The 25,004-nt window shown below is 44.0% G+C and overlaps 1 protein-coding gene across 3 annotated transcripts in view; it reads left to right on the forward strand.

Moving 5' to 3' along the window:
* The window catches only part of Fras1 (Fraser extracellular matrix complex subunit 1), a 405,350-nt gene that overhangs the window by 201,737 nt on the left and 178,609 nt on the right, over window positions 1-25,004 (forward strand). For 2 of the 3 annotated variants that reach the window (XM_021210427.2, XM_029545004.1), the window contains exons 15-18: window positions 2,145-2,288; window positions 9,325-9,465; window positions 12,095-12,235; window positions 13,794-13,970. In XM_021210427.2, the coding sequence (XP_021066086.1) occupies window positions 2,145-2,288; window positions 9,325-9,465; window positions 12,095-12,235; window positions 13,794-13,970 (603 nt within the window). The remainder of the gene's footprint in view (window positions 1-2,144; window positions 2,289-9,324; window positions 9,466-12,094; window positions 12,236-13,793; window positions 13,971-25,004) is intronic. The other variant, XM_029545005.1, reaches the window with a different exon arrangement.

Below are 25,004 nucleotides of genomic sequence, written 5' to 3' on the forward strand. Positions count from 1 at the left end.
ATGCAGGTTAGTAGAAGTACTTGACAGGCCATCTTGGAAAAGAGCCTGGGCTTTGTGTTTGACGGATGTGTTAGATAATGTCTTTGTATCAATTCAGAATGAAGAGAAAACTTCATGAAAGATGAGAGATATTTCATGTGATGGCTACAGTCAGTAATCAAGGGTCACCCTTGAGTGGCATCTCTTGTGTATAGGGTATAATTATTTGGGAAATGGTTCTTGCTTCCATTCACAGTTGTGATATAGTATCAGAGTCTCACTGTAAGTATGATGAAGATTTGTGTGTGACCTTTATAAAATATAAATGAAGGAGTTAAGTATGAATGGAGTCACTCAGGAGATGTCTGGAAAACACTAACAGTGTGCTCAGACACAGCCAACAAGGTGGGAAGGTCTGCATGAAGCACACAATGTTAAGACAGAACAAGATAACAACAGAGAGAATTTTGCTCATTCTCTCTCTTCCTATCCCCTAGCCTAAGCCACTGCAATCTTTCACCTGGACCACTGCATAGTGGTAGCCTTGTTTACCTATACAAACTTACCTCCTTTCTCCATGACACTCATAAGAGTTTTGCAAATTTAAATCCCATCTTGTATCACTCTTACACGATCCCTTCCATCACTTCACAATACAATTAGGGAAAAAAAAAAAAAACCCATTTCTGTGCAATGCTGTCCAAGGCCACAAGTTGTCCTACTATGTGCTACAAGGCCCAGAAGCTCCAAACACAAGGGTAGACCCAGTTTCCCACACTCTATGTTCCATCTCCAAAGACATTGCTTGAGATTTTCTCTGGTTGCCCCCCATAGCTGGATACTCACCCTCCTTCAGCTCTACTAAAGTGGGTCCCATCCCCACCTCCCACCCCTGTCCCTCTACTGCAGTCTTCCTGGCAGTTAATACAATTCGTAATTATCTTTAAATCCACCAGAGAGAAAAAAAAAATGTCTGAAATTAAGACTTTCTTGTGCGATTTAGAACTGAGAAGGGGATTAGCTTCTGAAGTTTGCGATGTAGGTATCTTTTCTTCTGTTCCTAAACAAATACTTAATTAAATCGCTAAGGTATGATTACCCAATCACTTGTAGGCAGCAAATGCATTCATTTTCTCCGCCAATTTTGTTGATCAGAATCAATGCTTCTGGAAAATAGATTGTACTCCATTGTGAAGGAAATGCTATAAAAAGGAGGGCGATGTGTTAACCAAATCACAGTAGGGGTATCAAGACAGGCAGCTGGCCGAGTCCCCGTGTGCTGCTGTGGAGGGCAAGCCTCTTTTTGCAGAAGGGCTAAAGTAGAGAAGATACACAAACGATTACAAAAGAGAAAATGCTAGAAGAGAAAGAAGACAACAGACTCTTAAGAGACAACCTCTTTTCTGGGAAGAGCCTCCACCGAGACTCAGAAAGCATGAAAGAAGTGTAAACCTTGGGAGTCCTGGGGATACAGTGTGGACCAGTGATGTGGGGGAGAAGAGACAAGACTTGTGAGGGAAGATGGAGGGGCACTGCGCAATGTGGTAGGGAGTGATAGGAAGATGGGAGGAGGAAAAGGAGAGAGGTCAAATTGCATAAGGCCTCTGAGTGGTTCAATCAAGGGTAGCCAATGATGTTACCCCCTCAGCTCATTCTTAAGAAGCTAGTGGAGGAGGAAGGAGCCTCCGGAGCCTGCACACACTGCAGTGATTAGGGCAGACAGGACAAGGAATGAAAGCCGTGGCATTTCGTTAGTCAGCCCATCTTTGCCCAGAAAATTATGATTTCCTTTCCCGTGACTCCCATTACTTTAAAGCCATCAATTTCCTGTTCCAGAGCCCTTAGCCCTTAGCAAAAGCTTTCTAAAGTAGTACTTCTGCCTCTCAGAGATTGTCTCCCTCTCTCCCTCCCCCCCCTCTCTCTGCCTCTCTCTGCCTCTCTCTCTCTCCTTCTCTTCCTTTCTCTCTCTCCCTCTCTCCCTTTTTCCCTCTCTCTCCCTCCCTTTCTCTGAGAGCCATGGTGCTTATTTCTCTCAGGGTCAAACCTAGCATGTCAGGAGCCGCAGAACCAGCTTGTATCTTCCTGTAGACTCTATCTTTGAATGGGAAAGACAGGAAGTCTCTTCTGTGACAGGCTGAGTCACTGACTTTGCCGCTTTCCTACAGTCTGTCATGAGTCCTGTGCTGCTTGCTGGGGTCCCACAGAGAAGCACTGTATGGCCTGCAGAGACCCACTGCAAGTGCTGAGAGATGGCAGCTGTGAGAACACCTGTGGCAGTGGCTTCTACAACAGGCAGGGGACCTGCGTTGGTAAGTGCCATGCTGGGCTGGGATGTCCCCTTTATTTCCCTCTGTGTTCAGATCCTAGCCCTGATAACCAATGTGTCTTTTGCTCAGTGAGTATGTGCGGGACTCCTGACATTCACTCCACCTTAGGCATTTATGTATTTTTTTTTTTTTAAACAAGTGGGAGCTCTTCTAACTGCCAATCTGGCTTGTTAGACTTGGGGTATTCATTCTATCGTGACCCAGCCCCCTGCTTAAGACTCATGCTATGTGGAGAGGGGAATCAAGTCCAGTTGGGACATCTCCCTAAGTCTCAAATATCATTCATCCCAGACCACTTCCCTAGTATAACTGGAGCAGAAATCCATGCTAGCCCAAGCAGACCCACCTTTGTTTTGGTGTCACAGGCTTAAAGGTGAATTGATCACAGTCTACTTTTCATGGTCATACAGTCACGATAGTCATCCCAACCCATCCTCCTTGTGCCAGGCTGACAGATCAATCACCAAGAGGTGTGGACATGTGGCAAAAGCACAGATTAACTCATCCCATCTGCCTTTCACTCTCTGACTTGTAAAATGGTGATAAACTTAACTCCCAGGCTAAACAGAATATGAACCCCAAAATGTAATCTGGAGATGGGGACAATGTCCTGGAGAATGAGGTGTATCTCTGTGATAATGAGGCAGCATGAGGCAGCAAGGCAGAATCAGAAAAGGCACAGAAGGATGGATGCAGAGGTCAGGGTGATGGGATGATACAGGAAGACTCCCCTGGCTTGGCATGCAGAATTTGAGAAACATCAAGGGAATAAGTTCTCTTGAGTTTCTCTGAAGAAATGCAGTCCTGTTTCTTAGATTTTAGACATTGATTTTTTAGAACTTCCTACCTCTACCACTGTAAGATAATAGATGTGGGTTGTTTCAAACTGGAGTTCATGGTCATTGGTTATAACCAACAGCGATTCACACCCAGATGAGAAGGTTCAGAATAACTGCTATGTCAGCCCACAAGGCTGCGTTCTAGCAATGACTTTGCTAGATAGATACCATCATGCTCAAGTTCAGATGAAGAAGCAGAGATTAAGAAGCGAACACGCCTAGGGTCTGTCTCAAAGCTAATGACCAGAATGAGAGTCTGGTGTAGCTCTTCAGGCTGTAAGTGACTGGAAACCCATTGCCCTGTTCATTGTAATATGGTATTACTTCACCCACCTCTGCCAGCTTCTGCTCCTCCTTCTCTCTAACCTGCTTTGTTGTCCCTTCCTTCTTCCTACCTTTGGATGCGCTGGCCAACTATGGAGGCATTGCTGGTTCTCAGTAGCAGTGTCCTGACTGAGAGTGGAAGTTTTGATCTGAGTTGAGTGATTGTTGTACCTACTGAAAGACTATTCTGCCTGTAATGGGGTCCCACAAAACAGAAAGAGTGCGCAGCCCCTAACCTGCATTGGTGTTCTTCAGTCCATCGGATAAGAGCAACAAAATGAGATGCTTTAGGGGTCTGGTGATTTCACGTAAATAGGGAAGAGAGATGACTCTGGCAGCTGCTGGCTTCAGGCTTTGGGGGATTCCTAACTCCCCTGGAGTGAAAGCTTTCATCTGGTATGGATGGACCCCATGAGAGGTCAGAGAGAGGCCAGGCTGCCACTGGCCACAGCCTGTTAATCTCTCTGTCACCATCACTTTCCTGATCAATTAGGCCCCATGTATTCTCTGAAGGGTGACAGATGTCAAATTCATGTTAATCCTAGAGCCTAAAGGCATGTGAGCTATAAGTCCCCAAGGAGGCTGCTTACTGCCACTGCTCTGCTACTGAGACTGGCTGGAGGCTGACCATCTTCTGCTGGTGACCTGTCTTTAAAAGGTGGAAAAAATGAAAGCCTTGGTGGACCAGTACTGCGCATCCACTTTGGCTCGGAGGTTCAGTGCAGGCAGCCTGTGCTCCTTGTAGACTGGAAGGGTTAAAAATAAGACTCAGGTGTGGTGACTAATGCTGTGTGAGACTAAGACTGCCACAGTTTTCAAAAGATATCCTGATCCACAGAATGAGCTGTCTGCCAGCCGATGACATTTTGGGATTCTGTCTCCAAAAGTGAAAAATTAAAAATTAAGTTTTAAAAACAAAACAAAACACCCAAAGTTCTGAGCACTCGGGGGAAGGGGTTATTACATCTGCTTGCATTTTGACAAATGACAGCAGGCTTCTAGGCACATAGAAAGACCATGGCTGACTGGCTGATCAGCAATTCCTGCCCACACCACATGCTTTGCAGATGAGAGATGCTGTTGGCACTGACCTTGGGACCCTTGAGTAAAGAAAACAGCTTCTAGTTTCACAACAGTGTCAGAGGCTTGAAGCTTGTACCACCTGACTTTGGGAATGGCCCTGTTTTCCTGAACAGTGTAGAACCAAGTCACTGATTGGTAACTTTTATAATGGTAACTTATCTCCAATTCAGATTGGTGATATTCAAGTTAGAGACCGGCCAGTGTTGGTTTAATAATTGATAACTAACTGGCCTGTGTCTGCAGATACCACGAAGTCAGGTGCTATGCAGCATCCAGTATAAGCTGTTATAAATGGCGCCATGTTCTACCAAAAGGAACTTACTATTTCTATACTTTTCTGTGGCCTGTGTCTTGGACTTTACAGATATTAAAGATATAGAATGGGACACTTCAACAGGAAAGCTCATCACTCTTTCAAGTATGTAGGCTACTAGGGAGGGTGGGTATAACTATAGGTAATATCACAGGTCAAGTTCACAGGCTTCTGATTGCCTCCCCATCTGTCTTTTTGTTTCTGTCTGTCTGTCTGCCTGTCTTTCTCCCTCTCCTTTCTTGTCACCTCATTTTTTCTTTCCTCACCCAGATAACCACTTGAATTTGTAAAATTTAGTTTAATGTTGAACTTTATGTAGATGAGTGTTTGCCTGCCTGGATGGATGTGCATCCCCTGTGTACCTGGTGCTCCTGGAGGCCAGAAAAGGACACTGGATACCTGGGAACTGGATTTATGGCTGGGAACCCAGCCCAGCTCCTTTACAAGAGTAGCAAATGCTCTTAACCACTGATAAATCTCCCATCCCCTTGAAGTTTTCAAAGTTGTTATTGTTCTTAGGAAGTTTCCTAAACTAGGTGTTTTGTTTTGTGTGCATACATATCTAACTGTGTTAAACAATGTTGTGTTCAGGGCTTTTGTTCCATGATTTTCTCACTCAGCACTGTCTTTGTAGGGTTTCCTGGCCCTTCACTTCCCATGGCTGCAGGGTACTGTCTGAGCACCTCCATCATCCACTAGTGAAGTCTCCCTGTGCCTTATCTCCTCCACTCCCTCCACCTTCCCCGCTCCCAACCCCTGTTGTCACCAGAGAGTGCCAGTTAACAGCCACAATCCTGTCCTTTTATGAGCTTATAGGGAAGGTTCCCTGGGACTCCTGCCAGGAGCAGCATGGCTGGTTTATTGATTCTACCTAGGCTTTATTTGATAAACCAGTGTCAGGCTGCTCTCCCCAATAACTGCAAAATCTCCATCCCCAAGGATGGAGGTACTCTCTTCTCCATATGGTGCCCATCACTGGGTACCACCAAGCTCCGGAATTTTCCTGGATACTAGGCCTAAAGGGACATCTTAGTGCTTATGCTTGTTTCTTAGTACTACTGTGTGTGAGCATCTTCACTGTGTGAGGCATTGGCTTTCTCCTGTATAAACAGGCCTCTTTTTTTAAAACCCTATTTCCTAAGGGTTTTGCTGCTTTCTATGGAATTCCTTATATGTTATAAATGTTAATTTTTTCATTGTTCTGTTTTACCTTGATTTTTTTTTTCTGGGCACTGAAGCTAGGGCCTTGAGCATGCTAGCCACACATGACCCCTCTGCTGCTTCTTAGCCATCTCTTTTTAAATATGCACCCATTTCCTATTTTCTTGTCTATTCATTTTGAATGTGATCTCCGTTATTATGCATTTTTCTTTTTTCTATTGATTTAGTTTGTTCCCTGACAATTTCACACACATGTGAAGTACGTTGTAACAGAAACATTTAATTCATTTTTCTTATTATTCTCTGCCTAAAAGCTTTGCTGTTGGATTTTTAAGAAGATACGCCACTAACATTCACAAATTAATTGCTGAAAATGTTCTTCATTTTCGTCCATTAACTTAGCAATGTAAAATTTAAATCTAGGTCTCATTTATGTATGTGACTTGTGATGTCATATACTTTTTTTTTTCTTTCAGTTTTGCTATCCAGTTCTCCCAACATGACTAAAGTAACTAACCTTACCATTTCTTTTGATCTCTATTGTCTATTAAATGTCCATTTGCACATACTTGCATATCAGTGAGTCTACACCCTACATCTCTGTCCCGGGGTCAACATCACACTCTTTGGCCCACTGATAGCTCTTACCTTGATATTTGTCTTACAATCCAATTGGGGACTCTCCCCTTCCCGGTTCATTCCCCTTCCAAGTTCACTTAGACATTAGAGTGCAGGTGTGGAATTCCTCACAGAATTCAGCTGGAGTTTGTGTTTATACTGAAGTTATAGACAGATTTCTAATGAAAAGATATCTTGCAAACGCTATTCTTTAAGGATTCATTTAGACCTGTGTTAAAATGTTTGATATATAATATTATTATCAGTCAATTCTTAATTTTACCAAATTTCTGCAGGTCTTTATTTGTAGGAAATTTTATCTAGCTTCTAGAAAATATTATCTGTTGCGATAATTACTATAGAATTAGGGACTTCATGGGTTTTATGGGGACTGGGAACGAGGAGTACTTTTCAGCTTCTGTCCTGGTTTTGTGTGAGTTGGGTGTGATTTTCTTATTTTTGATATTGAGGTCATAGCTCTGGCCTGTTCTTGATTTATCTTGCTTATTTGGGTCTAGGCAGTCCTCCACCATACAGGATGGACAGGATGTGGCCTGATGCCCTAGTACCTTTTGTTTTAAGTTCTTGAAATGTTTTTAGGGTGTTAGTGTTGTAAGGCAGCTGACTGCTGGAGTTTCAATAGTTCTTTATCCCTAGAGTCTCCTTAGGCTGAAGCAGGACTGTGTCTGTAGGCAGTAGGCAGTGAGCCCATGCTGGGCAGCTGCTCAAAAACAGCCTCTCTTCTACCTTCCCCATCTGCTTTAGGGACCCAGACTCTGGGGCTCTTTCCAGGTCAGTCTGTGTACCCACACTTTTGAATGCACACCCCAATTTGTATCTACATATTCTTTTACCAGTCATTCAAATTTCTCTTCAAAGAACTTTTTTCTGGGTCTACGCTTGCAGCCTCCAGCTCTTTTCATTATTACTCTCTGTGTCCCTTCTATTCACAGCCACGGGCCTTTAAAGGAGCATTTATCATCATAGGCTGTCCCTGGAGCCCACTGGAATGTGTGGCATGGGCCACCCAGAGCCCAATTTCCACTGTAGTGGAACCTTTTAAGAGCTTATTTGTCCTCTATGTTAACGACAGTCCCTTGCGGCTTCCTCCTCTCTGAGTGGCTCAGCCACCATGTTCCCCTTTTGTGCTTTCTGCCACTGGAGCCTTTCGTTTAGGCCATTTCTTTCCTGTTCTATTCTGTCTGTTTTAAATTTTCCTTGTTGCCTTGTTCTGCCTTATCCTGCATGCTGTCCTTAAATAAATGAACTCATGTCCAGTTTTAAAAACTAGTTTTATGTGTTGATCAATGGGTTGTTTCCCTGAGTACCAGAACCACAAATCAGGCTGGATTGCCTGCATCCCACACTGGACTCCTAATTCCCTCCACACACTACTTCTTCGAATTCTTTGATGGGTAAGGGGCATCCCTTGTCCCCATGACAGACTCTTGAGAGTCATCTGAGATACTTTATCTTTTCACATCTCTCCTATCTGTCTACTCTTAAATAACCTTGAGGCAACTCCTAATCATCTTGCTCCAAGGGCATGGATACTCCAAGTAGCTTCTGATTCTTCCTTTTCACCCCTTCAAGCTATTTTCCAAACCGAAGCCAGTGGGATCTTTCCTTTTTTCTAAGTGTGTCCGTGTTTCTACTGTGCTTAAAACCCCGGGGCCTCTCAGTACCTGCCACAGAGTGAGGCTAAGGGTACCCAGTTGTATTTGCATTTCAGAAAACTCTCAAGTAGCCATGCCTTCAGGAAGATGAGAACCTAAACTTTAGTGTGCCTACAGGCTCCCACTGTCTAGACACGCCCACTGCTCTTAAGTCATAAAACTACTAATTCTGGACATCACATCGTTCCATGACCTGAGCCATGGCGTGCCCTTTCAGTTTAGGGGGAGTTCCCCTCAGCCCTAGCTGATCTGACTAAATTTCTAAGACAAGGTTAATTGATGAATAACGTTTTCCTAGGTTCTTCCTGTCTCCCTTTGGTCTCATACACTTTGTAAATGGCATGTTTGATTTTTTAAATTTATTTCCCTTATATTAGATTAATAAGCTGGACTAGAGACCGAGTTAATTTAATTGTTGTGTCTCATCTACGGGACAACACCCCATCCAAGCCTGTACACTCTTTTGAGGCTAGATGAATGAGTAAGAACATGCATACATCTTGGAAGTCTGTAAAGAGTTCAGGTCAGTAAGTTTTTACCAAACATGGTCTGAGTGCAACCCTGAATTCCTGAAGTTTGCCTTTTGTTAGGAAATTGGAGAATATTTGGTTTTTACTTCTGCAAAATCTATTTGCTATCCATTAAAAGCCTAAACTTAACTGGATATTGGTATTTGCTTTTTATTTGCTAAATCTCTGCCTTTGAAGCCATTTCAGTTTTCAGTCCCCTGTTGAATTGGACACACTGGTGGGTGTGCCTCGAGTATTTGTTGCTCTATGTTCAGTGACTAAGTCTTCCATTATCCTCCCACCATGGAAAGAAAAGCACAGAGTCCCTTGCAGCTCTGAGTCCCTTGCAGCTCCGAATCAAGGACTCAGAACTCTTCAGCAGCCAGTGAAGGAGATGGGGAAATACTGGTGCCAACTTGAGACTCTGTGAAGGGAGAGGTCAACACTTTGTTGCTTGCTGTCACCCTCCTCTGATGGCTTTTTCCTTCCCATTAGCGTGTGACCAGTCCTGTAAGAGCTGTGGCCCCAGTAGTCCCAGATGTCTTACCTGTGCTGAGAAGACAGTGTTGCATGATGGGAAGTGCATTTCTGAATGCCCTCATGGCTACTATGCTGATTCCACTGGAAGATGCAAAGGTAGGAGATGAGACATTATCAGCAGCAGCAGCAGCACCACCACCACCACCACAACCGTCACCACCACCACTACCACCATCAGAAGTATTTCGTGTGTGTTTGGCAGCATTTGGTGTGCTCAGGGAACAGGTTACCTTAAAGGGACAGCTTTTTCATAATAGAAATTATGTATCTAGTATGGGAAAAGGAGATGTGGAAGTGGGAGATATGGGTAGATTTCCATAAGATGTGTAAGTACATAGAAGCCTTATACTTATCAGTCCCCAGAGGTCATTTGCCCTGGTTGAAATGTCAAGAAGATCTTTAAGACGCAGCCCTCATGTGCTGGTAAATCAGAGCTAACCTAAATCTGTGATGACAAAATCATTCCTTCCCTGGCATTATAAACTCATATCGACAACGACAGAGCATGTCAAAAATTAAATAAAACAGGAAAACCAGGTTTTTAGCCACAAAAGCTTAAGTCTGTTGGCAACAAATGTATTTTTTAATTAATTTATTTGTCCACTTTATATTCTCTCCTCCCCCATTTCCATTCCCTATTCTCTCTGAGAAGGGAGAGCCCCTCTTGGTATCATCCAATCCTGGCACATCAAGTCTCTGCAGGACTAAGCACATCCTCTCCCAGTGAGGTCAAACAAGGCCACCAAGACAGGGCAATGAGATCCATAGACTGCCAATGGATTCAGGGACAGTCCCCACTCTAGTTGTTGGGGGACCAGCAAGACCAAGTTGCACATCTGCTACATATGTGTCGGGGCCTAGCTCTTTGATTGGTGGCTCAGTCTCTGAGAGCTCCCAGGGCCCAGGTTAGTTGACTCTCTTTGTCTTTCTGTGGGGTTTCTATCCTCTTTGAATCCCTCAATCTGTCTCCCAATTCTTCCACAAGAGTCCACAAACTTCATCTAACATTTAGCCGTGGGTCTCTGCATATGTTTCTATCTGCTGCTGGGTGGAGCCTCTTAAAGGACAGTTAATCTAGGATCCTGTCCGCAAGCAAGCATAACAGAGTATCATTAATAGTGTCAAGGATTAGTTCTTGCCCATGAAAGCTCTGAATTTGGGGCAGTCATTGGTTCGCCATCCCTCCCCCCCCCCCCCCCCCCCCGTCTCTGCTCCATCTTTGTCCCTGCATGTCTTGTAGGCAGGACACATTTTGGGTTGAAGATTTTGTAGGTGGGTTGCTGTCCTTATTTCTCCACTGGAAGTCCTGCCCGGCCACTTCAGATTCCATCTCCCCAAGTAAATGTATTTCTATGTGGAAATTTTATAGTGGTTCTTTTGGACTGATAAACTTAAACTCATAAGTCATTGTGAGTTGAGACTCTATCAACCTCAACTTCCGTTTATAGAGGCCTGACTCAGTCTTTGGCTTGGGCATCTAAGAATGTGTCTGCCCTATGTAACATGGTTGCCCCTGCTCTCTGAAACCTACACAGGTTCTTACTTCTGCCTCAGTGTCTTAGGACAGGATATTTGACCTCACCCGCCGACCTCTCCTTATCAGACTCCTTTCAGCTGCCTTCATCTTTTTGCACCAAAATTTCACCCCTTTATTCAGCAACCAAGGTTCTCCTCCCCTCCCCCACCCCACCCCTGGCTGGCTCCTGATCACTATCCTCCAGGACATTTGGCCTGTGTCTCCCCACTCTCCTGAGAGGTACTGAAGACAGCCTGGGCCATGCTTTTAGGGTCAAGTTAATGTAGGGTAAAGCAGGGGGTCAGGAGAGAGGACCCTAATGCCATATATATATATATATATATATATATATATATATATATATATATACACACACACATACATATGCTAATTAGACTCTTTTTTTTTTTTACAGTAGTGTAATTCTTGGATACATAGAATGTCAAAGCTAGAAGTATGTTTAGTCACTGTCTAGCTCACCCTCTGAACCTGTACCAAACTAGTCTTGGTTAAGAGAAAGCATGTTGGAATCCCAGTCCCTGAAGTCTCCACTTTACTTATTGATCAGGCAAGGAAACTTGGATTCTCACAAATTATATCTCAGTCTCATTCTGAATGTGTGGGTGTGGGTGTGGATGTGGGTGGGTAGGGGTCAGAGGTCAGCCACAGTTTTTCAGGCGCTATCTACCTTGGTTTTTGGCCTGGGGATCCATTTAGATAGGCTAGCCTGTGAGTCCCAGGAATCCCCCTCCCCACCTCTACTTCCTAGCACTGCACTGCAAGCATTTGTCACCACACCCACATCTAACACGGGTTCTGGGGATCTCTAGAGATCAAAGTCTGGACCTAATGCTGGCACCGCACATAGTTTACTAACTGAGCTATCTCCCCAGCCCCTTGGGTAAAAATTTAACCTCTCTAGACAGTAGTTTCCCTAATTGTAAGATGTGGTTAGCAATACCTACTTCAGAATCTTGCCATAGGACGGAACAGTGCCATTGTGTATAAAGCACTTAATGCAAATGGGGGCAGCTGATTAACAGGTAGAATTTGGGTAAAGGCTGAGTGTGGGTGACAGGGGCCATTCTGACAATATAGCCATCTGCCAACATGTCTCCTCTTTGGTGTGGCCTGACACCTGAGGGGCTGACCAGCTAGGAAGTGTCCCTGTGGTGCCTGAAGCCTGCTGTGATTCTCTCTCCTCCCCAGTTTGTCACTCGTCCTGTGCCAGCTGCTCTGGGCCTGCAGCTGCTCACTGTATAGCTTGCGTCCATCCCCAGGCTCTACGTCAAGGCCACTGTCTGCCAAGCTGTGGAGAAGGCTTCTACCCTGACCGTGGGATCTGTGAAGGTATGGGGGTGCATTGTCTTTCCTCATGGTCAAGCACAAGAGTGTAGGTTGGCTTTCCCATGCAAATATTGCTGTCCAGTACAACCTTTCCTCTCTGCTATCTTAAATGGCTACAAACACATTACAGCCTGTGCCATCTCTACCTGTCATCGTCTGCTTCCACAACCCAAAATTCAACCACTTGGTGACCCAAAATAGAAGAAATTCCAGAAATGTTTCCCAGGTGAGGTTTTGAATCCTTAGTGGAGCAGAGATCCACTATACACGTGGACAGGAGTGGGCTATATGCAAATGCCAGGCAAATTTATAAGAGAGACACCAACATCTACACATTTTGATAAATATGGAGATCCCAGAATCCAGTCCCCTGGAGGACATAGGGGTTTGGTCCTTTCAGCCTAATAGTTTTATAAAGGAATGATAATCTAAAAAAATACACATGTGCACACACACACACACACACACACACACACACACACACACACACGCTTGTCAAACCTGCTCAAACGTTCCTGAGTTTTCTTGCCACCCTTGCAGGGAATACCATTTCCTTTAACATACATTGATTTTTATCCGCCCTTTCTTTGCTTTCCTGGTATTGCTAATGTTTATAGACTTCATTTGCTTTTCCCTGAAGAACTTTTGTTAATGAATACTGCGAGCAGACTGAGAATCACTAGCAGTGCCTCTGGCTGAGTGAAATAGAAAATCTTAAATTGGTGTTTGCCAAAAGGCTCTGGGCTCCTTGGGAGGGCAGTAACATTTGTGCTTTTTGAACATAGAACATTGGGGGTGAGCCTTTAATTAAGTGAAACGAATTTATATTTATACCTTAGAAAGGTGAAAATAGCAGAAGGAAAAATTATAGCAAACAAACTTCATTAAGTATTTGAAAGTAAGCATTTAGAGAATCCTTTAAAGAATCAGTGATTTCGTTATATCGATATTTGGGCACAGGAGGTTTGCGTACAGTATTTGGCTTTGATTTTTAACACTCCAGGGAAAGCAAAGCCCGATTATAAACTGGGAAGTTTTGTTCACTCTCAAAGGAGGCCTCGTCCTTGTTTAGAAAGGCAGCCTTTCCCCCAGTAAATCCTAAAAAGACTGCGTTGCCCAGACCTTCCCACAGAGTATGATGGATGAACATAACGGTCAGTAACACAACGACCAGTTTTGCAAGACGTAGAGTAACAGCCTTCGTACAAATGCTTCTAAAAATCTTCAATAAAAACCGAGGGCATGGTGTTAAATGGTCATTCAGTGAATGTGCTTTCTCCAGAGAACCAAGCAAATATTGTCCAGTTTGCTGGGTTTTATTGTGCAGCTGCCTGACAGCCTTTCTAGGAGCTGAGAGCTGAGACGTTTTACCATCTTCACTATCCCCTCTCATGGCATTATCATCAGCTCTGTGCTCTGTTGGGGACACTGGGAAAATCCTCTTCTGAAAGGCTGTGCCTACTGAACTTTCTAAGTGCTTCTGACTTCACAGGGGACGTCCGTTGGTCGGCACACTTACTTGATCTTTGATTTGCTGTCTCCATTTTATTTCACTTTGCAGCCTGCCATGCCTCCTGCCACACGTGTGTGGGGCCCCAGCCCACTCACTGTACCCAGTGTAGGAAGCCAGAGGCAGGACTACGGGTGGAACAGCACACAGGGGAAAATGTCCCCTATGGCAAGTGTGTGTCCCAGTGTGGAACCCACTTTTACTTGGAGAGCACTGGACTGTGTGAAGGTAATGGTTGACAGACATGCTGGGTATATGTTCTTGCCTTTTAAAGTTCCTATGAGGTGGAACTACAGCCAGATAGACCTAGGGAGACCTTTGACTTCCTGTGAACAGGCTTCTAGATTTATTTTTTATTATTTATGGTAAATCAGGAAGTCAGCATGACCTCACTGATCTCCTTTGTCCTGTGAATCATAGATGATCTTCCAGAGCCTGAAGATCTAGCCAGAAATTCTTTCAGAGACCTGTGTAGGTAGCTAAGGAAGATTCTTCTCTAATTAATTAATTAATTAATTAACTATTAATTAATTAATGTTCTCATTGGCACTCAGATAGGAATTGTTCCCTTCAGGGAAAAATCTGCATGGTTGCCACGACTTTGAAGTTATTCATGTTATCACTATGTCATATTATCCATAGAGGGTTGATAGCTTGCTAAATGGTTCACCTCAGCAGCCAGGCCACCAACGAGAGCCTGAAGATGAAGGCTTGGCTTCTATACATGTGGGGCCCTTTCCCATCCTGAAAGAAGTGGGTGTGTTTATATAGAAATCAGATTAGGCTGCTGAAAATGATAATGTACTAACAGTGAATCTTGTCTTTAGTCTTGTGAAGGATGGTTCTGTTAGGAAAAATAGAAAAACAACTCCTTTCTCACCAAAACGCCAGAGATTTCATCATTTTGCTGTAATACTCTGCGTCTTTTGTTCTTTCCGTGGCTTTAAGGGTTTCTTTGTGTGATGGAACTGCAAGCACATTGCAGGTTTGACCTTGTTCCTATTAACTGACAATGGTTTCAACTTCAGATTCGAATGTAGACTTGGTGAAAATTGTAGGATGCAAGTTAGGGTCAACATTTCTGACATGGTACAGCACAGTTAGATGTATATGCACTCCAGATACCCAGAGACTTGTCTGCTCTCAGCACTGCATGCAGAGCATTAGAATTGTAATTGTCTTCCACACGAGCAATGTGCCAGGATGGTAGAAGCTTGAGAATATAAAGTTCCTGGAAAATTTGAAGTCCCTTTGCTTAACTAGTATAATGAGTGTTCCATATGCTCAGGTGTTCGGGTACATTATAGGGGTGAGCCCTTGCTTTAAGGAAGGTACAGAGTTTAGGGATTTACATGGGTGCAGAGACTTCACTGTTCTTCAGAGGTCTTGACTTCTACCCAAAGGTATATGAATATGCATAATACATATTCATGCATTGCCCAGTCTTTGTGGTCTCGAATCCATTACTCTGTTTCCACAATCATTTCTGATACTCTGAATTCTGATACCATCCCTGGGCACTTGCATCACAGCCTTCCCCGTGTGGCTTGGTTCCCTCTGGGTTCAATGATGGAGAATGATGCAGCTACTTTCTTAAGGACCTACTGAGTTTAGGGTTTAGGTGGAGAGACACTCTCTACTCTCATTAAATTTCTACTTGAACCTGTTCAGTGATTTTGGGGTTTACCAGATAAACTCCTGCTGAGTGACATACCTCCTGGGGACATCGGAACAAACACCTACTCCCCTGAGATGAGGAACTGATGACAAAGTGAAGATGCCAACGAGGTTCAAGCTGTTGATCCAGTGCATCTTACTTGGATTACTTGAAGGAGTCAGGGTGAGAGGTTAGGAATTACTCAATGGCAGCTGCATCTCCAAAAGCAGCCCTGCCCCTCCCCAGCATGAATGATGACTGGAACTCTGGAGTTCATGGCACTCCTTGTGGGCATCTTGACAGGTTGGAAAGACTCTGTCTTTTCCAGGCAGCTAACTAGTCTGCCCTGACCCAGTAGCTCAGAACTCCTACTCCTCTTCCAGGCAGCTCAAATGATCTGAGAGTATCTCTCAGCGGTTCTTACTGCTTATAGCATCCTGGACAGGGAAGGGCCTCTTTCAGATTCAGGGACTTCCTGAAGCTTCTGAGTGTTTACTTCCTGAGGTTTAAGGGGTTTCCTTTAGAACAACCTGAGTTTTCATGGGATTTCCCTGCAGGATGGAATGTCTCACCTCTCTTGACAATATCCGGTGTCTTACCTTGCTTCCCTCTGAGAAGGAACATATCAATTCAGAGGAAATTGCTATGCAAAAGCTTCCTCAAGGTTCCTGATTTTTCAGCAAGCTCCTGGAACCCTAAGAAACATTAAGTACAATGCATACCCCTGCTTGGTAGGAAAGGACAGAGGGAAAACAGAAGGAAACAATAGAAAGAGAAAACATGTATTCCTTCTTTCTTCTTCCTCTTGTTCTTTCTCCTTTCTCTCACAGCCTTCTGCTTCTCTTCCCCTCTCCAACCTATGGATGTGTTCTATGACGCATAAGGATCTGAGAAACTGGCCTCTGTGGTTCCAGACATGTCTCTGGGGACCCTATGCCCTGAGGTCTGAGTGGAAACTACCAAAGGAACAGACCTCAGGGAACATTGGTCTTCCCAAATGCAGGAGCTGTGTGAGGTTCTTAGCTTTCCTGGAGGTCCTACAAATGCTGGAGAAGCCCCAGTTTTCCCTGCACAGAGACAATGATTTGTTTTCCCATGGGACCTCTTATCCCAGGAGAAACTGGAACAGAAACATAAATTATCTTTCTAGTCTGTGCACAACTATCACTGTCTCATAGTTTTCATCCTAATTATTGAAAATAAAAGAATTTGGAATAAGTTCAAAAGAAGGAAGCAAAGCGATCAGCATTTTTGAGAGTTAAAATTTTAAGCAAACCAAAAGTTTATATTAAGTGATGTTATTTGGCTGGGAATATAATAATCACACCATGAGAAATTACTTATTTTGATCACTTCATCCTAACACCAGCCTTTGGGGACAGGTGGGACAGCTGTGTGATAGGAGAAGAAACCAAGGCTCACAGAAACTCAGGCTGGGACTTAACCCAGATTACACAGGCAGCATGGGGTCTGGATTGGTGGAGCCCAAGTCTGGGGACTCCAGTGTCTTTACTTGTAACCACCAGGACACTCATTCGGTCTCTAAGAGATACATCTCTCATTAGATGTGTGCAACTGCCAGGCCCCTTTCTATACAGAGCGATAGAAGCACAGCACATCAAGGTGATGGTTTTTCAGTATGAAAAGGCATCCTTGGAAAAGAGAAGGGGCCCAGAACCCCTGATGTTATATATGGGCATCTTTCAGAAAAGATTAGACTCTGATCCCTCTGGGATGCCTTAATTGTGGTCAGATATAAAAAGACTGCCATGACCTCTCGAGTCCCTGGCACCCCATGATTGTATGCTCGTTAACATAATATTATTAGGTATCCCACACACGTTGTCTGCTCACATTATGAGCAAATCCCTGTGCAATCTCCACCAGGTAGGCTGCCGTACTCAATTTGCATGTGATGAGAATGTGGCAGAAAGAGGTTAATTGAGTTGCCCAGCATTCCGCTGGGAAGCTGAGCGAGGCTCCCGTTGTTTCCAGCGTTACCTGAGTACCAAGTGAGCTGATTGATGTGTTTCCCATCATTCATCCTGCATCTTCGCAAACCTCTTTCTGCCCACAATCTGTTCCATTTTCATCACTGCTGAAGTGGTGTTTATAAAAGCAGGCGTGGGTACCCTGTGAGATTGGATGGATCTCTTCTTCGCACAGCTTCCCAGGTAGAGAGCCCCCTCCATCACAAGTGCTTGTCTCTCAAGGAGAGAGAAAGAACTGGTTTCTGAAACTCTCTCTCTTCTTCTTCCTTTCTTGGAGACTGAAGCATGGAGTGAATGGAATATTGCTGCAATTAATGAAAGAGAGAAACAGGAATTACACAAAGAAAGGAGTTACACAAAGGCTTCTGATGCATCAGGAGTCAATACAAAAGTTAATACAAAACTTTAAATTCTATGATGAGTCAGGAAGAGGTTACCTTCTGCAAGATGAAGCAACTGGGCTCAAGATCCTTGACTAAAATCCTAGTCTTGTTTTAGACTAGAAGACTGTATGTGTGTGTGTGTGTGTGTGTGTGTGTGTGTGTGTGTGTGTGTGTAATTAACCAGTAGTGAGCAAAGAAAACACTGCCTCTCAGAAGCACTCTTTCCTTATTCATTCCTTACACAACTCTTGACTGAATGCCTCTTTTGGGTGTCGGACAGTTCTAGACATCAGAGATGTCCTTGCCAACAAACCAAATCAAACACTGTGATTAGCAAAATATATTCTTGTGGGAGAAACATTGACTGACTGACTGACTGACTGAATGAATGAATGAATGAATGAATGAACGAACGAACGAACGAACGAATGAATGAATGAATTAGTGATGACAATAGCATTAAATTCTGTCATACACTTTTGGGTGATGATCCATGCTATGAATTTCATTGCAAAGCAATTACTGAGAAATGGGCTGAGGTGGCTCAACAGCAGGAGGGTTCTGAGGAGGTGGAGCTAACTACCTCCATGTGTTTGTCCTGGGTTTTGAGCTTATGCTCAACAGAGAGATGGACCTTTCTGAAGAGAGAACTTTAAATTGGGCTTCTTTGCCCTGTAGTCTGGGTGCTTCCAAGTTTGGGTAAGGAGGCCGGTGAAAAGGCTGTTACTAAATATCAATGCTGTTTTAGAAGCATTTGTAGTGGTCAACCAAATTTGAATTAATATCACCATTAAACATCTTCATTTAGGATTAGTGAAAAGAAGGATCCAGAGTTACCTCACCAACTCATCTGAGTTCACCAGCCTGACCAGACTGACATTTCTTAAGAGAGAGAAAGAAAATGGGGAATAGAAAGGAAACATCCATGTTCACGCTAGGATCCAGAGTTATCTCACCCATTCAACTGAGTGTTCACCAGCATGACCAGACTGACATTTCTTAAGAGAGAGAAAGAAAATGGGGAATAGAAAGGAAACACCCATGTTCACGCTCCCCAATAAAACTAAACAAAGTGCATATTAATGGACCCTCCAGTCAGCATCACTAAAGCATCTCTCTCTTTGGCACCTTTCCCACCATTTTCCCAGGCCTCTGTTAGTTCATCTGAGCACATGAGGGGGGTCTTGGGAGGAACCAGCTAACAGTTGAGCAGTCGTGGGTTGCAAGAGAAGATGTAATTTCCCAAGAATAAGTCCTTTCTTCCATCTGTGAATCTATTGTTCTTTGCATTTCAGTACAGCTGTACAGTTAAGGCCAGGTCCTCCAACTAATGACACAGCTCAGCCACCATTCTACAGCTTTGCCCATGGCGAGGACTGGCCGTGAGCATGGCCTTGGTAATGAGATCAGCCATGTAATTGCCCCCCCCCCGTAGGAGATTAACAACGCATTCTTCCGATTCCCACATGGTTCTGTAGAAGGATTAAGGTTGGCACTATTTTGAAGAAATTAGTGATTTTATTTTTATAAATGAACTTTGTTTCTAGGTTGTCTAACTTGTCTCAGATGAGACACTTTTTAGGGCCCTTAAGTTCTAAGTGTCCCTCCCCTGTCCCTGCACTGAGTGACTGGGCTCTATGCCCATGTTGGTGATGGGGTTTTCAGCCTCTGCAGCTTTGAAAACTTTCTTCTCCAGTCTCTAACTTAGCTCAGCTTCTCCAGCTAAGTCCTACCTACTACCTGCTGAAAAACTGCACTTACCAGATTTTAGTCTAGTCTTATTTTTTTCAAGATGAATTCATTAGTTATTCTGGTTTATTAATTAACTTGTTTTAGGTGAACGGGAAGAAATGCAGTATTTCATGTGTATTTTGATCTGTTTTGTCGCTGCTAAGAGTCACCAAGAGCCTCTAGGCAGAGTTTTAATTAAAGAAAGAAATGGGCAGGAATCTGCCTGCACCACTCACGAACCTGTGCCTGTTTATGAAGTTGGAATCCCTTTACAGTAATTGAATAAAGCATATGGAATCATATTAAACAATTATCTTTAATATGGTCCCCAAGGTGCTGACAGAGCTACACAAACGCATGCCTTCTGGTAACATTCAGCCCCGTTCACTTTCCCCTTCTTCCTTTTTAGAGCCAGGGCATGCCAGGCTTGGAGATGGGAGGATGAAAAGGATGTAGACCAGACCTTAAGGCAAGCCTGCTCAATTAGGAGAGACCGATGTCTGAGCAAGTAAATTAACAGTACATGGCGTGTGCTGGGGCACAAGAAGGCACAGGGTGAAGAAATGACAGGAAAGAGGCTGGCTCTTTAGAAGAGACTACAGCCAGGACAGGTAGAAGAAAAACTTTGAAGGATTAGTGGGTACTCATCAGGTGGGAAAGGGCACTGAAGGGCAAGCGAACAGTGAACCCCAAACCTGTCATGTCTTGAGTAAGTCCTACCATGAAAGACCCAAGAGGGGAGCCGGGAGGGCGATGCTATGCGGAGAGAGGTAGCGAGGATCTCATTGCACAGGGTTCTACATTACCAAAGAGGCTGCAGTTAACACTTTTGTGGTTGGCCAGCTGTTAAAAGACCCAGGATATGGGAGATAATTTCCTCACTTTCCACTTTGTTAGTATTTTTCTGCCGTTTTTCTGGATGATAAATAGGGGAAGGAAAATGGGCTGGTTCTTAGGCTGGGCCACTAGTCCTTGTCACACATGGTGTCTGCAAGGTCCTCACAAAGGGGCTCTGGGAATGGAAGTTCGGGTGGACTTCACAGAGATGTAGCAAGTGAAGGCTGCAGAAAGAGAAATCTTGGGCATTCCGTGTTCATATGTGAACGCTGGAACGTGTGGGCAGTTGGGAGAGTGGTAATGCATAGCAGACATCCAGCAGAGGTGTCACATGGCATGAGACTGGCGGCTGGCAACCAAGGCACACAGTTCCCAGCACCTGCCATCTGCCATGATTGACATTAAAAATAACTAAGGTGGATAGGCAAACAGTGCATGTTTTCTCTTATAAAGGAACAGAGGTGTGTGTGTGTGTGTGTGTGTGTGTGTGTGTGTGTGTGTGTGTGTGTGTAAGAGGCAGAGAGGGAGAGTACAATGGGGTCTGTTGGTAGAGAATGAGTTTGGTACAAGGGAAGGGGTAGTGGGAGAGGCTACTGGGAGAGATGTATGAGCAAAATATATTAACATTATATGTTTTAGTGAAACACATTATTTTAAATACCAGTTATATTTCTTTAAAAGAAAAAATGAGAGAGTATGTTAAGGCTAAGAAAAGTCATTTTTAAAGAAAGCAGAGGACCAGGTGTATTTGCAGAGGAGGGATATGAGCTCCCCATGAAAGGCCATGCAAAGATCTCCTGGAGGCAGTGGATTTATTGGAGAACACAAAGGCCAGTGCTGTCCTCATAAATTCTGGACTCAGCAGCCCAGAGGTCAGGAAAGCTGTGCGTAAGTCTACCAGAGCAAGAGGAGGGGGAGCAGAGGGTGGAACGTGGCGCCAGAGTCGATGTTTATGCAGAAAACCAAGGAAGGCTAAAGAAATGATCAGAGAAAATGACAAACTGAATGTCATACCAATGTCTCCATCCGTCTGTCCGTCCTTCACACTCCTGCTGCCCACTCACTCAGTCTGTAGGGTATCACTAATGGGACATAGGACATGTCAAGAGCAAGCTGCTCAGACGGATGTACAGGAAGCAGAGATGACAATGGCTTAGGACCTTCACCCTTGAAGGGATTCCAGTCTGGCTTGGGAGGGGTCCCAAACGAATCGGGGAGGATAAATCGTTAAACAGAGGTGGGGGGAAGAAAGAAACTGAGTTTGAACTAAATGTGTGTTCGCATTTCCATCCTATTTTGGTGTTCCTATGGCTTATTCTGGAGAATTTTTGACATCTCCATCCTATTTTGCAAGGTGTCTACGTCAAAATGTGCTTTTGGCATAGCCATCCAGAAACTCTAACATGGTGTGAGATCTGGGATGCAGAACCACGTTTTTTTGTTTGTTTGTTTTTAATAATTAGAAAGTATTCATCCATTATATGGAGAGAGTCTAAATTGGATGTCTCCATTGGGCTCCTACTCTTGGAGCTTGGGGAATCCCACTGAAGAAGGGGTGCAAAACTGTAGGGGTCAGAGGGGAAGGAGGATACCAGGGGAACACAGCTTGCTGATTCAACTAAGTAGGGCACATGTGCGCTTACAGAGACGGAAGTGGCGGGCAGTGGCCCTCCATGGGTCTGTACCCAGTCCTCTGCATATTGGTTGTGACTATTAGCTTGGTGGTTTTGTGGAACTCCTAACTGTGGGGGCAGATGTGTCTCTCATTCTTTGGCCTGCTCCTGGGACTGTTTCTCTCCTAATGGGTCCAGCTTCTGTGTCATGACTTTTGCCTTGCCTTATTGCATTTTGTTTTGACGTTTTTGCTTTTGGTCTCTTGGAAGCCTACTCTTTTCTGATAGGAGATGGTGGGGAGAAGATCCAGTGGAAAGGGGAGGTGGGTCATGGGTTGGGGGGACTGGGAGGAATGGATGGAGACGGAAACTGTGGTTGGGATGCATTGCATGAGACAGGAATCTGTTTTCAACTTAAAAATGTCAGATACATTAATTAAAACCTAAAATGAAGAAAGGGGGGGCAAAGAAAAGAACAGCCTAAAACAAAATCAGAAAGCAGGATGAGTGACTGCTCTCAGTGGCTCTAATGTAGCTGCCACCGTCAGGCTGGCTGGACTTTACAGCCAGCTAAAGACTCCTTTAGCGCTGGCTCTTTCGGAGATTGTGCGGTTCAGTTAGACCTTTTCAGATATATACTTAGTCATCAACTGGAAAGTAGATCTCTAAAAATGTTGTATTAGTGAAGGAATTATTCATAGAGCTTTCAAATGCCTTCCAGATAGGCCCAGTGATGGAGTAAGTCTTCCTTGAAGGAGCTGAGATTTCTGATGGAATTCCTGCTAGGAAATAGCTGCAGCAGAGTGATCACTCCTAATAAAAGTCACTGGAGTAATGTAGACATTTTCCCAAACCAGCACAAAATTGAAGTTTCATGAGATCATTTTTTTTTTTAGAGATCTAAATGCTTTTTCTAATAAAAAGAGGATTGTAGAGACAGACTCAGGGAGTCTGTATGCAACACTGTCCTTTTTCCTGCGACTTGCTCCTGGTCAGTGGCTGTCTTTCTCAAATCTACTGGGAAGCAAAGGCCTTAGTCTTGAACTTCTGGGCCTACTAACCTTCCCCCTTGCTCATCTGGGCTTTCCTGTTTTGTATAAAATAATAACCTCCATTCACAGTAAGCCAGGCTGCCACACTGACTTTGTGACCAAATAGAATCAAATAACTCAGGTTTATGCTCATAGTGTGTTAACTTACCTTGTCCCAGTTTTCAATTCTACAGTGATACATTCCGGTTCCTATTTATTAAGGCTGTGTAACAGGAAGACCTGGGGATTGTAATAGTCTAAAAAAAAATGTAATGTAAGCGTATCAGTGCTCTCATAGGTGTATTTATTTAGGCCTATAGAAAACACCGTGCTGTTTCAGATTGCTTCCCCCAGTCATTCTGGGGAAACACAAAGCTTTCAGTTGACAGTATGATTTAGCCCAGGTTTTAAAAATATTGCCACCTGAAATTCCATTTTGCTCTGTTTCATTTTGTGCTTGGAGACCTAATTTGTGTGTGTGTGTGTGTGTGTGTGTGTGTGTGTGTGTACAGATATGCACATACCATATACACATGTTGGGAGTGTACACATATGTGTAAGTTCTCCCAGAGACCAGAGGAGGATGTTGGACATTCTGTTCTATCACTCTCTGCCTTATTTCTTGAGGCATGACCTCTTATTGCACCTGGAGCTAGGCTGGTGACCAGCGAGCCCAGCCCAGTGTTCCCTCTGCCTCTGATCTCTAAAGCGCATGGAGCATAGGGGACATGGCCATCCTTTCACATGGTTGCTATGGATTTGAACTCAGGTTCTCAAGTTTGCATATCAACTGCATTTACCTGTTGAGCCATCTCCAGATTCTTTACGTTACTTACCGCCTTCTCCTTTTAAGGGTTCTGACACTACTTTGGAATGAAGTTCTCTTGTCTATTGTATTATATTAAAGCCATTGACAAAGCAGTGGGGAAAATGTATTTATCAAGCCAGGACTCGGCCTGTGAGCCTGGGCATTGACTTCCGTTTGCTCGGTAGCAGGGGCATGGAACCTCTGACACATCAGGCTAACTTTCGGATGCTGGATGCTAGGACTGGGATCAACAACCAGACATCAGCTGATGTGAGAGCATTTTCATGCTTTCAATAGTCCATCCTGTAGGACTTGGCTGTCTTCACTGAATAGCAGCTTCTCCTACAGCAAAGACTATTTGCTATGCTATATTAGGGGCTGATAGAAGCAGACATCTTGACGGTGTAAAATTACCCTTGGTTCTGCCAAGTCTGCAGAACCTGTAAACCTTCTGGATGTTTGAAAGAGTCAAGAGAGACAGAGATGAAGCATTTTTACAGTCTGGGGTCATCTAGATGGGCAGGATCCTGATCTGAGCCCTCCTTAGAACAAACGTGAATTAATGGAAGAACGGTAAAGGTGTTAGAGGTTTGGGTTCTGGTGAGTTGGCATATGAAATGCATACTCCCAAGCTAATTGCTTACTATCTTCAGGATTATAACCTTGGGAGGAGTCGTTTTTGCAGAATAAGCATTTTCTAACTGCCAAAGAATCAGAAATAGGGAAAATAAAAACACATAATTAAGGCTCTCAGCAGCCACGGGAGCCTCCCTTTGCAGCCTGGGGTTGGTTCTACCTGCATGCCTTTACTCAGGCGTGCCCAGGATCACCACTTAGCAGTGCAGAAGCTAATTGCAGTGTGAGTCAGTATGAAGCATTGGGTTCCTTAAGGGAGAAACGGCATGTGCTTAGGTTTAAGTATGGGTGCAGAGAGAGTCGGGGCGAACAGGGACAGGTGTGTGGGGAAGAGGAGGCATCCAAGTTTTAAAACTAGTCCTACATATGATTATGTCGCTTTTGAAGTTATTTCTCTCAAAGGGTGTGATTTTACAGCCAGATTTAAAGATGAAGCAATGTTTTAAACTTTAGTGAAAATAAATATGAGCTGTTTTACTCTTGTGATGTAAATTCCAATGTATTTTACTGGAAATATTGTTCAAGGTTAAGGATGGAGAAGGAAGGAAGGGAGGGAGGGAAGGGGGAGGGAGGGA

Source organism: Mus pahari, chromosome 13 (assembly GCF_900095145.1).
Source record: "Mus pahari chromosome 13, PAHARI_EIJ_v1.1, whole genome shotgun sequence".
Taxonomy (NCBI): Eukaryota; Metazoa; Chordata; class Mammalia; order Rodentia; family Muridae; genus Mus; species Mus pahari.